Raw genomic sequence first — 13,186 nt, 5'->3', positions numbered from 1 at the left:
GGCGAACGCTTCTAAGGTGTGACCTATCCCCTCCAGGTTCTTTCATGTCTTCACAGTCGGATACCATTATCCTTCAATGGAATTGCTGTGGTTTTTTCCACAACCTTGCTGAGTTAAAACAGCTTTTGTACCGCTTCCCTGTGACTTGTCTGGCCCTACAGGAAACTTGGTTTCCTGTTCGGTGGACCCCCTCCCTCTGTGGCTACTGGGCTTACTATAAGAACAGTGTAGAATACGACAGGGTGTCTGGCGGTGTCTGCGTTTATGTTCTTGCCACTGTTCCTAATGCCCCAGTGCCACTTCACACAGCTCTCGAGGCTGTGGCTGTTAGTATCCGGCCAGGAATGGAGCTTACCATCTGTTCCCTCTACCTTCCCCCGGATGTGGTTGCCCCTCTTGCTGACTTAGCTGCCTTGTTCGCCCAGCTCCCCCCGCCATTCCTCCTTTTGGGGGACTTAAATGCCCACCATCCTTTATGGGGTGGGGCCCAGATCTCGGGCCAGGGTAGGCACGTTGAGGCTCTCTTGGCACAGCAGGACATTTGCCTCCTTAACACTGGTGCTCCCACATATTTTAGCTTGACTCATGGCACATACTCGGCCATTGACCTCTCTCTTAGTAGCCCAGGTCTTCTTCCATACCTCAGTTGGAGGGTCCACGACCATCTCTGTGGTAGCAACCACTTTCCTATCCTGGTTTCTCTTCTTCAATCCCAACCTCCTGACCAGCTGCCACAATGGTCTATTCGTGGAGCTGATTGGGCAGCCTACACCTCAGCTACTATGGCCATTGCTCCGTTTCCTGGCGACATTGATTTGGCAGTGGACGAGGTCACTATGGCCATTGTTTCTGCTGCCGAGGCAACTGTCCCCTGTTCTTAAAGTACCCTAAGGTGTAAGTCAGTCCCTTGGTAGACACCAGAGATTGCAGAAGCTATCCAGGACCGCTGGTGAGCCCTGCAACGACACCGGCGTCATCGTTCCCTAGAGAATCTGGTTGCCTTTAAAAGGCTGCGGCCCCGGGCTCGGCAGTTAATCTGGTGGAGCAAACAGACTGCTGGGAAAGATATGTTGCCACCATAGGTTCTGGCACCTCCCCATTTCAGGTGTGGTCGCGGGTTCGGCGCATTTTCGGCTTTCGCCCTCATGCGTCTGTCTCTTGCCTTTCTCCTCGGGGTACACTTTGTACTGACCCACTCGCCATCGCTGAACATCTGGCAGGGTACTTCGCTCGTAGTTCTGCGACAGCAGGCTACAGCGCAGAATTCCGCGCCATTAAAGAGCAGGCTGAGCGTATGCAGTCGTCGTTTCGTACGCACTGTTAGGAACTATACAACGCCCCGTTTAGTGAATGGGAGTTCCAAAGTGCACTTACAGCTTGCCCCGATACCTCTCCAGGTCCAGACAGAGTTCACAACCAGTTTCTTCGCCATCTCTCGGTGCACTATCAGGGTGAATTACTCGCCCTGTTTAACCACATCTGGACGGAGGGTGTTTTCACAACTCGTTGGCAGGATAGCGTTACCACCCCGATGCTGAAACCTGGTGCAGATCCGCTGGTGATTGGTAGCTATCGCCCTATCAGCCTTACCAACGTTATCTGCAAACTCCTGGAACGGATGGTGAGTCGGCGGCTCATGTGGATCCTCGAAGCTCGGGGCCTCCTGGCCCAGCAACAGGGGGGGCTTCCGTCAGGGCCGCTCAGCAATAGACAATTTAGTCTCGCTAGAGTCGGCTATTCGTACAGCTTTTACTCAGCGAGAACATCGTTGCTGTTTTCTTTGATCTTTGGAAGGCGTACGATACCACCTGACGCCATCATATCCTTGCTACGCTGCACGAATGGGGCTTAAGGGGTCCACTTCCGATTTTTCTACGGAATTTTCTCTCCAATCGCTCCTTTCGGGTTGGAGTTGGCACGTATTTTAGCCCTGCTCATATTCAGGAGAACCATGTCCCACAGGGCTCGGTTCTCAGTGTTCTCCTCTTTTTGGTGGCGATTAATGGTCTTGAGGCTGCGGTGGGCTCATCGGTCTGTTCCTCTCTATATGCCGATGACTTTTGCCTTTATTACAGTTCCCCAAGCATCAGTGTTGCTGAACGGTGGCTGCAGGGAGCTATCCGTAAGGCACATTTTTGGGCATCCAACCATGGTTTTCAGTTCTCAGCCTCTAAGACCCAAGTGATGCATTTCTGTCGTCGTCGAACGGTCCACCACCATCCAGAGCTCTACTTTGCCAATGAACTCCTTCGTATTGAGGAAACACATCGCTTTCTTGGCATGCTGTTTGATGCTCAGCTCACTTGGACACCTCACCTTCGCGAGCTTAAACAACGGTGCTGGCGACACCTCAACATCCTTCGCTGCCTCAGCCACACCATTTGGGGGGCTGCAAGAACAACCCTCCTACAGCTGTATAAGGCCTTAGTCCAGTCCCGTCTTGACTACAGGAGCGTGGTGTACGACTCAGCAGCACCTTCAAAGTTGCAGATCCTCGACCCGATTCTCCATTGTGGCGTCAGACGGGCGACAGGTGCCCTCCGCACTAGTCCGGTGACTAGCCTTCTTGTAGAAGCTGGAATCCCTCCCCTAAGATTCTGCCGACAACAGTTGCTTGTGTCATACATCGCCCATGTCCATGCCTCACCTCACCACCCAAACCACAGGCTCCTTTTTCCATCTTCTGCACTCCCCTCCCCACGATGGCAGCCTAGGTCGGGTCTCCCGGTCGTGGTCCGCATTCGTTCCCTTCTCTCGTCACTAGAGTCCTTTCCCCTTCCTCCATCCTTCCAGTCCTCTTCTTGTACCCCTCCTTGGTCCCTCCCTCACTTGCGGCTTTGCTTGGATTTGTCCTGCGACTCTGTCCTCCATTCCACCTACCAGTCTTCGTCAACAATTCATTGCTCTTCTTGCCTCGTATCGCGATGCAGATGTAGTCTACACCAATGGTTCTGTGGTCGATGGATGCACTGGGTTTGCTATCATCCACGGCGACTACGTTGAGCAGCATTCCCTGCCTTGTGGCAGCAGTGTTTTCACTGCGGAGCTGGCTGCTCTTTATCGTGCACTCACTCACCTTTCCTCCTGCCCTGGGGAGTCATTTGTCATCTGCAGCGACTCCGTGAGTGAATTGCAAGCACTCGACCAGTGTTTTTCTCGGGACCCTTTGGTGTGCGGTATTCAAGATGCTGTTTTTGCTCTACCGAGTGTGGTCATTAGCGACGTTTGTGTGGACCCCGGGCCACATCGGTATTCCAGGAAACGAATGTGCCGATCGGTTGGCCAAGCAGGCCACCATTTCGCCACCCCTGGAGCTTGGTCTCGTGGAAAGAGACCTCCGGTCAGCCCTACATCGCAAGGTCTGCGATATGTGGAAATCTGAATGGTCTGTCTTGAACACGCCAAATAAGCTCCGCATGGTAAAGTCGTCCACGGCCGTTTGGAACTCATCCTTGAGGAGCACGCATAGGGTCTCAGTTGTTCTCTGCCGTCTCCAAATTGGACATACGCGGTTGACCCACAGCTATCTCCTTCGCCGTAAGAATCCGCCCAAGTGTCGATGTGATGCAGAGCTGACAGTGGTCGATCTTCTGATGGACTGCCCCCTTTTAGCCCCCTTGTGGCAGTCCTTTAATTTAGCAGCTGCACTTCCTTTAATTCTAGGTGACGATGCCTCTATAGCTGACTCAGTTTTATGTTTTATCCGTACAGCTGGGTTTTCACTTATTCTAGTGTGGGTGATCTCACGTGATTCCTCAAGCTACACCCACTCCAGCAACTTTTAATTGTGACGTGGATACCAAAATAGTGTCTTTTATGGTAACAAGTTGTGTTCGTACCTCTATCAACACTTTCCAGCTGGAGGTTCTTTGTTTGTTGGTGAGTGGTTGACCTTTTACCAGATCCATCAACCACTGTAGTCTGTTTTACTCTAGTCAACTATTTGCTGTGCTCCTTTTAAGTGTCCTCTATTTCGTGTTATTGCGGTGTTCATTTTAGCTCTGTACCCCTTGGTGTTCCCTCTCTCTGGGTGCAGAGGTTACGCTTTTACTGTATAGGCCTTTTACAAGTATGTCTGTTTGGAACAGGGGGCTGATGACCTCAATGTTTAGCCCCCATCAAACCCCAAAACCAACCAACCAAGCTTAGCCTTCAGTGATTTAATTGTTGACTCAATCCCCCTTGTCTGTATCACAGAGGAGTATTTCAGACATCAATCTCAGAAAGGCATTTGCCAAGAAAGTTATATGATTCCAACAGCAATGCGCAGAAAATTATTGTTAAATATCGTACATATATCTGATTTATCAGTAACATAAATATTTTTACTACGAACTGACTTTATATCGTCGACATTGTGCTGCTGACCGGACAGTTCCTTCCCAAGTGGTCATATGGTTTTAATTTTATCCTGTGAATTAGCTATTCTATTTACTTGCCACATTCTCTTTGCCTTCCTAATAACATTTTAAAGTATCTTACAATACTGCTTGTAATAGGCTACTGTAGCTTGATTGTGACTACTTCTAACAGTTTGATATAATTCCCACTTTGTTCTACATGATATCCTTATCCCATTAGTCAGCTGCCCGGGCTGCCTATTACTGCTAGTACCCCATTTAGAACATTCTAATGAAAAGAAACTCTCAAAGAGCATGAGAAATGTGTTAAGGAAAGCATTGTATTTATCATCTATGCTAATGGCACTATAAACATCCTGCCACTCTTGTTCCTTGGCAAGGTTTAAAAAAACTCTCTATTGCTGTTGGATTAACTTTCCTACATAGTTTGTAATTATATGTGACATTTGTTTGAATACAAAAGCCTTTTAGTGTTAAAATATGTGCATCATGGTCAAAAGGCGATTCACCCTTTTACTAACAGAATGCCCATCTAGTAATGAAGAATGAATAAAAATATTGTCTAAGGCTGTGCTACTGTTCCCCTGCATTGTAGTTGCAAAAAACACAATCTGTATCAGATCATATGAATTTAGGAGATCTACCAACATTCTTTTTGTTGTGTTATATATAAAATTTATATTGAAGTCACCACATACAACCAATTTCTGGTACTTCTTACAATGTGAATGAAGAACCCACTCTAGCTTGAGCAGAAATGGTCTGAAGTCAGAGTTAGGGGACCTATAAACAACAACGATTAGAAGTTTAGTTTTTTTAACGTATATAGCCACTCCTCCACCCGCAAGTAACTCCTTGAAAAACAGCCAGCTAATCTGTATCGTGGTAAAGGAAGCATCTGAATTGTCAAATTATTTAAGTGGTCCTCAGGCATACCAATAATTTCAGAGTCAACATCTATAAGCTTATCTCTAATACCTCTTATATTTTAATGAAATATGCTAATTCCTTCTCTATTTGGAAACATGACATCCTCTGAAAGTGAGCCCTTAGTTATAGTAATATTTTACCCATGCTGGATCTTTTGAACTCCTTGAGTGTTAATGATTGTTGGTGAATAAGCCAGCACTTGTAGCTGGTTGTTATGCATTGACAGTAGTACTGCATGTGAGGAAAGGCATATATATATATATATATATATATATATATATATATATATATATATATATATATATATATATATATAAAATTTTTTTTTAACTAAACCCATATGCTTATATCCCGAAAGATCACTGATAACCATACTGTTGTGATCTATAATACCACCCTCTTAAACCATTACAGAATAATTCATACAATCAGTGTTGAACTTAACAGAGTTTTAGAAATGACAACATGGTCACCTACCGTTATAATTTGTTTCACTATTATTGCAATTTTGGTCTTCTGATGTTAACAAATGGTGTACTGTAACAATAGAGATTTAAATTGTATGAGCTGTCAAAAGAATGGAGATATTTACATAATTTGCACCTCTGTTGTGGAATAACTACTTGTGTCGCATTCTTCATTTGAAGAGAGTACACAAGGTGATATACTTGTCTTCTGTTGATGAACTTATAATTTGATTAGTAGTTAGAGGGCTAATAGTAAAAATTAAATAATTTTGTATGTGAAGTAGTAGTGGAATTTTCATATTGAAATATACATTGCTGCTGCTGCTGCTGCTGAGAGGCATCATTTGGATGTAGAGCTTCATGTTTTGGTTTCAAACTCTCAAAGTTCGTTTCATCTCTCCATCACATCCAGTGTAGATGTTCAGGATTTACCTTAGTGTGTTCATGCACAACATAGTGTTCATTAACCATATGCCGACTTGGTCAAGTACTAGTGTTGAAAATTACTTCAGTGTCATCGCTGGTAGCATGTTCTCTTCATTACATTTGTTTCTCTCAGCAAGTGAAGAAATATGATTTACGTTTGTGGGTATTAAATTTTTACATTGCATCTATTTTTATAGAGTAACATTTTCAATTTTATTGTCTATCTTGTAGGGACACATTTGTCATCTTGTTAAGCATGTTAATGTCTTGTTTGTTTACAAAGTTATTTATATTGCAGGCTGAGTGCTGACCTTGGTGTGGAGCCAAAATCTTTGCATTATGTGGCAACTCCAGTACGACGAAGCACCAGAAAATCAAATAACCCGTACAAATCCTCATCGGTAGTTTGTGTTGGATCTTTGAACACATTGCAGCCTGATGTTCGTGATTCAGTTGTTTTTGTATCAAATACTGCATTAACACCTAAAGTCTAAGTTTTTATACTGATTTACAGTTTGACCAACTCCCAATATGCTTTTTTATGTTTGTAATGAAATATTTAAATTTTTATTTTTATCATGTGTTATGTCTGCATCAGATGCATGAAAACCATAATTTAACAAGTATGAAAATGCTTAAATGCTATTGTAATGGATCAGACCGTGTGAAATCAACCGATGGCCTGATTCCTGACAGCCCAGATACTGATAATTTTTTTGTTTACAGGAATAGAATAAAATTACAAAAATCAAACACTAAATAGCGGTTCAACTTTACATTATTGGTTGATTTCACACAGAATGACCCAATGGTGGACTGAAAGTGGGCTTGGGGAAATTGTCAGCTAATGAGAATAATATATTCAGAAAAATTTTGTGCTGTTTGTGTTAAGAGAACAAATTCAGTCAGTTCTCAGAATGTATGGAGATAACTTAACTGTAATCTGAATGTGTGTGTACTTTGTTTTTGTTACTTGCTTTAGATGGGAATATTATTAATGTTGTAAATAGTGTTACTTCAGTTTTATAGAAGTAATTTAGTTTTGCTAATGTTGTGTATTGTGAATGTGGAAATAATTTTATGTTAGAATTTTGTTGCCATTTTTTAATGACTACATCTCTAATATGGATGCAAATGTCAATATTGTTTTATGGGCCGAACACTATGGAGTACTTGGAAATACAAAAACATTACCTGTAAAAATTCATCTTCAATAACTGTTTTGTGAAGCGTTGTAACCATTGCTTTACTTCTGTATCAAATTAACTTACGATAGTTACTTTTCAGCTTAGGTTATCGATTGTAAATGTTAATCAAACAAAGATTGACAATTCATAGTTGCTAAAATGGTCAGTATGTAATATAATTTTCATGTATTTAAAACACTAATTTCATATAGTATGTAAAGAGGCTTGTAACATTATCTGTACTTGTACTACTGTAAATCTGTTTTCTGATAATGACTCATTAAAAATGACAGTCACTTGATTTTTTAATTTTTGAGTTACATAATATATACTTAACCCTTTAGTGGGCATGCACAGAAATATGAAGAAAAATATTAATGTGAGGACTGCACTTACTTGTCATCACCGATTTGTTCAAATTTGTTATATGCAGAGCTTGGCCTGAATAGGAAGCAATAAAAGTGTAAGCTCCAGGTGGTCAAGCATTCAGAAATACAGTATTTTTGTGGTACATTGTCATTGGACTAAGCAAAAGCCAGTCATGTTTGCATAGTTTTCAAGCAGTGGCTGAGCAGGTAGAAAGATAACAAAACAGTGATTCTATATCTATCTATCTTACTGCACTTCTTCTGCAAATATACCATAATAATGCTCAATATTATTTATTAACCCTTTAACATAAAATTCAGAAGTTATCTTGCTCTTATTATTTTGACAGAAACTTCAAAGTCCTAGTATACTGCAGCAACTTAAAAACATATCTATCTTATATCCTTTTCAGTGCTAAAAGTTAAGTGTCTGGCCACTAGAGAGCGTCAATTCCTACATTTGTAGCTTGGTGGTTGTGATCTGCGTGAGGTGGTTGCCACTAGATAACACCGTTACTGGGACCATAGATACACAACAACATAACACTTTCAGCCTGTGGCGCAACGCGGGGTAGCCGTGCAGTCTGAGGCGTCTTGTCACGGTTTGCTGGTTAGAATAGACCTGAGGTATTCCTGCCTGTCGTACAAGGTGACTATAAGGAGTGCCACATGTTCCGGCCTTTATGTGATGGTCCCCTATAGGGTTTGACCTCCATTCTTCAAAGTTATCCCAAAGAGTGAGCCAATTGGGGAAGGGCACCTTACAAGATTCATCGTGTCCATTGTGCATTGAGATCTTCAGCCCACTTTCTCATCATCACATTGCAGTCCTGCCCATCTCCATCTCTTGGGCGAGGACAACTTCCTGGGTGTGTTTTCCACCATGCAGTGTCGATTTCTGCGTCGACGATGACCATGGACTTCTTTGCACCCAATATCCAGCACGATAGCCAGTCCATTGTGGTGGGACTGCCATATACCCTGTTGGTTGTAGCCCCCTGACCACACAGGGATCGCTCTGCTGATGCCTGTGCTGTTAACTCCCCATGTATGCTAAGGGGTAGATGCCCATCCCCCTGGGGCATCGGGACCCCCGTCAATGGCCATTCTGCCAGGTGGCTTTTGCTGCGGCTTGGTGGTGCCCACGGGGAGAGCCCCTGGCCCAAGTGGGTGGCATTGGGGCAGATGACACGTAATGAAGCATAGTCCATCTCTTGCTGGTGGTGAAACACCAGCAGTCTCTAAGTGATCACGAGCTCAATTCAACGCACAGAAATAAGACTCCAAATCGTTCCCCTCCCTGGCCACACCATGCGAGGAAAGTCAGGCTAAGGATGGCAGTGGATCTTATTCGCCCCAGTACCTTGTATGTTCGAGAGCTAATGGGGAATCTTTCATGATGAAGCCTCAGTTTTTTATTGAGCATTTAGAGGACACTTTCAGGGAGATGGAGGCCTTGTCCAAAATGAGATCTAGGTCAGTCTTGATCAAAACATCCTCTGCCCAGTCACAGAAGTTACTCGCTTGTGACAAGCTGGGGGATGTTTCTGTAACCATCACTCCCCATAAAAGCTTAAATATGATCCAGGGTATCATATTTTACAGAGACCTTCTTTCGCAGTTTGACGATGAGCTGTGCGCCAAATTAGAGCGACGAGGTGTACATTTTGTCCGGCGTGTCCACCGGGGTCCGAAGGATAATCAGGTTGCCACTGGTGCCTTTATCTTGGCCTTTGAGGATGATACATTGCCCGAGGTCAAGGTGATGGTCTACTAGTGTGATGTAAAGCCCTATATCCCTCCCCCGATGTGGTGCTTTAAGTGCTGGATGTTCGGCCATATGTCTTCCCGTTGTACTTCCAGCGTCACATGCCGAGATTGGGGACGCCCATCACATCCCAATACTCCATATGCCCCACCTCCCATCTGTGTCAAAAAATTTGAAGGCCTGGATCCTGTGTGTATGACATCATCTTTTGCCGCTGCTTCAACAGTTCTTGCACAATCAGCTCCGCCAACCCAGGTCACATCTCAGAGCTGGAAGACTACACCTGCCCCCTTGATGGTGGGGGCATTTCCCTCCCTGTAGTTCCTGCACCACCTACTTCAGGAGCAACACCTGGCCAACCATCAGGGACGTCCATCCCCACTTCTAAGCCGGAAAAGCATAACTCTTCTTTAGATTCTCTTGCTAGGAAGGGGTCCCTTGGATCACTTCCTTCCCAGGTTTCTTCTAGTGGGAAAGGTGACACCTGCCAGTGGCTGAAGAGCCCAAAAGCAGCTGGTCATAGGGCATTACACTCGTCCTCAGTCCTGGAAACTGAGCCAGTGAAGTCCTCCCAGCCAGGGAAACACAAGGAGCAGCAAGAAAAATCCAAAAAGAAAACACCTAAGACCAAGGAAAGTTTGGTGGCACCCACACCACCGCTACCTACAAGCTCTGCAGCTGAGGATGGGGTGGAGATTTTGGTGTCCACTGAGGGCTTAGATCTCGCCAGATTGTCAGAAACAACGGATATAGAATGCACAGGCAACAAATCGGTGGCAACAGGTGACTGAGGTGTAAACTGCCCCATTGAATGTTCCATGCCTTCCCAGTCTCACGATGTCATCGTCCAGTGGAATTGTGGTGATTTCCCCCCCACCCCCACCCCCAACACCACCACCTGGCTGAGCTGTGGCAGCTGTTACGCTTTACACCTGCTATCTGCATTGTCCTCGAGGAAACCTGGTTCCCAGCAATGCGTATCCCTGCCCTCCGCGGCTATAAGGGATATTACAGGAACCGTAGCGACTGTAATAGTGTGTCAGGTGGAGTTTGCGTTTATGTCCTAAACTCGGTCTGTAGTGAGCTTGTGCCCCTTCAAGCCCCTTTTGAAGCTGTGGCTGTCAGAATAAGGACGCCACAGGAAATAACTGTCTGCAGTGTATATCTTCCTCCAAGTACCCCTGAATGTATTAGTTGCACTGATTGATCACCTCCCTAAACCTTTCCTACTTCTGGGAGATTTTAATGCCCATAACCCCTTGGGGGTGCCCGAGGCGTAAGGCAGTCCCTTGGTGGTCACCGGAAGTCACTGAAGCAATTAAGGTGTGTCGGTGAGCTCTAAGCGGCATAAGTGGCACACTTCCTTGGAGCACCTCATAGCCTTTAAACCGCTCCGTGCCCGTCTTTGCTACCTTATCAAACAATGGAAGGAGGAGTGTTGGGAGAGATACGTCTCCACCATTGGGTGCCACACGTCACCCTCCCAAATCTGAGCAAAGATCAAACGTCTTTTCGGGTACCAGGCACCAACAGCTGTCCCTGGTGTTGCCGTAGTGGTAAGTTAAGTACCGATGCAAACGCGATTGCCGAGCACTTTTCAGAGCACTTTGCTTGAGACACTGTGCCAGAAAATTACCCCCCCAGCCTTTCGCACACTCAAACGGTGGCTGGAAGGGAATGTCCTCTCATTGACTACACGCTGCAGTGAATCCTATAACGCCCTATTTACAGAGTGGGAGCTCCTCAGTGCCGTTGCACATTGCCCCGACCCATCTCCTGGACCTGATCGCATCCACAGCCAGATGATTAAACATCTCTCATCTGACAACAAGCGACATCTTCTCATCATCTTCAACCGGATCTGGTGTGATGGCGACTTTCCATCGCAATGGTGGGAGAGCACCATTATTCCGGTGCTCAAACCCGGTAAAAGCGTGCTTGATGTGGATAGCTATCGGCCCATCAGCCTCACCAACGTTCTTTGTAAGCTCCTGGAACGTGTGTTATGTCGGCGGTTGGATTGGGCCCTGGAGTCACGTGGCTTGCTGCCTCCATGTCAGGGTGGCTTCCGCCAGGGTCGATCTACCACTGATAATCTTGTGTCCATTGAGTCTGCCATCCGAACAGCCTTTTGCAGATGGCAACACCTGATTGCCATCTTTTTTGACTTTACGTAAAGCATACGACATGACTTGGCGACATCATATCCTTGCCACATTGTATGAGTGGGGTCTCCGGGGACCACTCCTGAATTTTATCCAAAACTTCCTGTCGCTCTGTACTTTCCGTGTCCAAGTTGGTGACTCCCATAGTTCCAGCCATATCCAGGAGAATGGAGTCCCGCAGGGCTCAGTATTGTGTCACTATTGTTAGTGGCCATTAACAGTCTAGCAGCAGCTGGTGGGCCATCTGTCTCACCTTCTCTGTATGCAGTTGACTTCTGCATTTCTTACTGCTGCTCCAGTACTGTTGCTGAGCGGCCCTCAAGGGAGCCATCCACAAAGCGCAGTCATGGGCTCTAGCCCACATCTTCCAGTTTTCAGCTGCAAAGTCGTGTGTCATGCATTTCCGCCAGTGCCGTACTGTTCATCCGGAACCTGCACTTCACCTTAATGACGATCCACTCACTGTAGTGGAGACATATCAATTCCTAGGACTGGTTTTCGATGCTCGATTGACTTGGCACCCTCATCTTCGTCAGCTTAAGCAGAAGTGCTGGGAGCACCTCAATGACCTCCATTGCCTGAGAACACCAATTGGGGTACAGATCGCTGTATGCTGCTCCAGCTGTACAGAGCCCTTGTCCAATCCTGAATTGACTATGGGAATTTGGTTTATGGTTTGGCAGCACCTTCAGCATTGCATTTACTCGACCCTGCGCACCACTGTGGAGTTCGATTAGCGACAGGAGCTTTCAGGAAGAGTCCGGTGACCAGCGTACTGGTGGAGGCTGGTGTCCCTCCATTGCAGATCAGACTTGTGCAACTGCTCGCCAGTTATGCAGCACACATTCATAGTTCCCCTGAGCGTCCGAATTACCATCTTCTTTTCCCACTTGCAGTAGTCCCTCCTGCATCGGTGGCCCAGATTGGGGCTAACGATTGCAGTTAAGCCGGCCGGTGTGGCCGTGCGGTTAAAGGCGCTTCAGTCTGGAACCGCGTGACCGCTACGGTCGCAGGTTCGAATCCTGCCTCGGGCATGGATGTGTGTGATGTCCTTAGGTTAGTTAGGTTTAATTAGTTCTAAGTTCTAGGCGACTGATGACCTCAGCAGTTAAGTCGCATAGTGCTCAGAACCATTTGAACCATTTTTTTTTATTGCAGTTTACGGGTGGTCCCTTCTCTCCGAACTGGAGTCCTTCCCTTTACCACCTCTACTTGCGGTCCGTTCATGTACGCCTCCATGGTGTATGCCTCAGCCGCAGCTTCGTCTGGAACTTTTGCATGGTCCTAAGGATTCCGTTAACCCCGCCGCTCTCCACTGCTGCTTCCTCTTGATTCTTGACGTGTTCCGGGGCTCTGAAGTGGTTTACGCCGACGGCTCAATGGCTGATGGTAAAGTAGGCTTCGCATGTGTTCGTGGAGGATATATTGAGCAATACTCCTTGCCAGTTGGCTGCAGTGTTTTTACTGCAGAGCTAGCGGCCATATCTCGTGCTCTTGAGTACATCCGCTTATGC

General features: G+C 45.9%; 1 protein-coding gene across 1 annotated transcript in view; it reads left to right on the top strand.

The window, feature by feature from the left end:
• Nucleotides 1-7,672, top strand: part of LOC126481124 (uncharacterized) — a 102,302-nt gene extending 94,630 nt beyond the window's left edge. Inside the window, exon 10 of the mRNA XM_050104661.1 lies at nt 6,483-7,672. Coding sequence (XP_049960618.1) covers nt 6,483-6,678 — 196 coding nt within the window. The 3' untranslated portion in view covers nt 6,679-7,672. The remainder of the gene's footprint in view (nt 1-6,482) is intronic.
• The last annotated feature ends 5,514 nt before the right edge of the window (nt 7,673-13,186 follow it).

Source organism: Schistocerca serialis, chromosome 5 (genome assembly GCF_023864345.2).
Source record: "Schistocerca serialis cubense isolate TAMUIC-IGC-003099 chromosome 5, iqSchSeri2.2, whole genome shotgun sequence".
In the NCBI taxonomy this organism is placed as follows: Eukaryota; Metazoa; Arthropoda; class Insecta; order Orthoptera; family Acrididae; genus Schistocerca; species Schistocerca serialis.
This window is presented reverse-complemented; position numbering and strand designations above follow the sequence as displayed.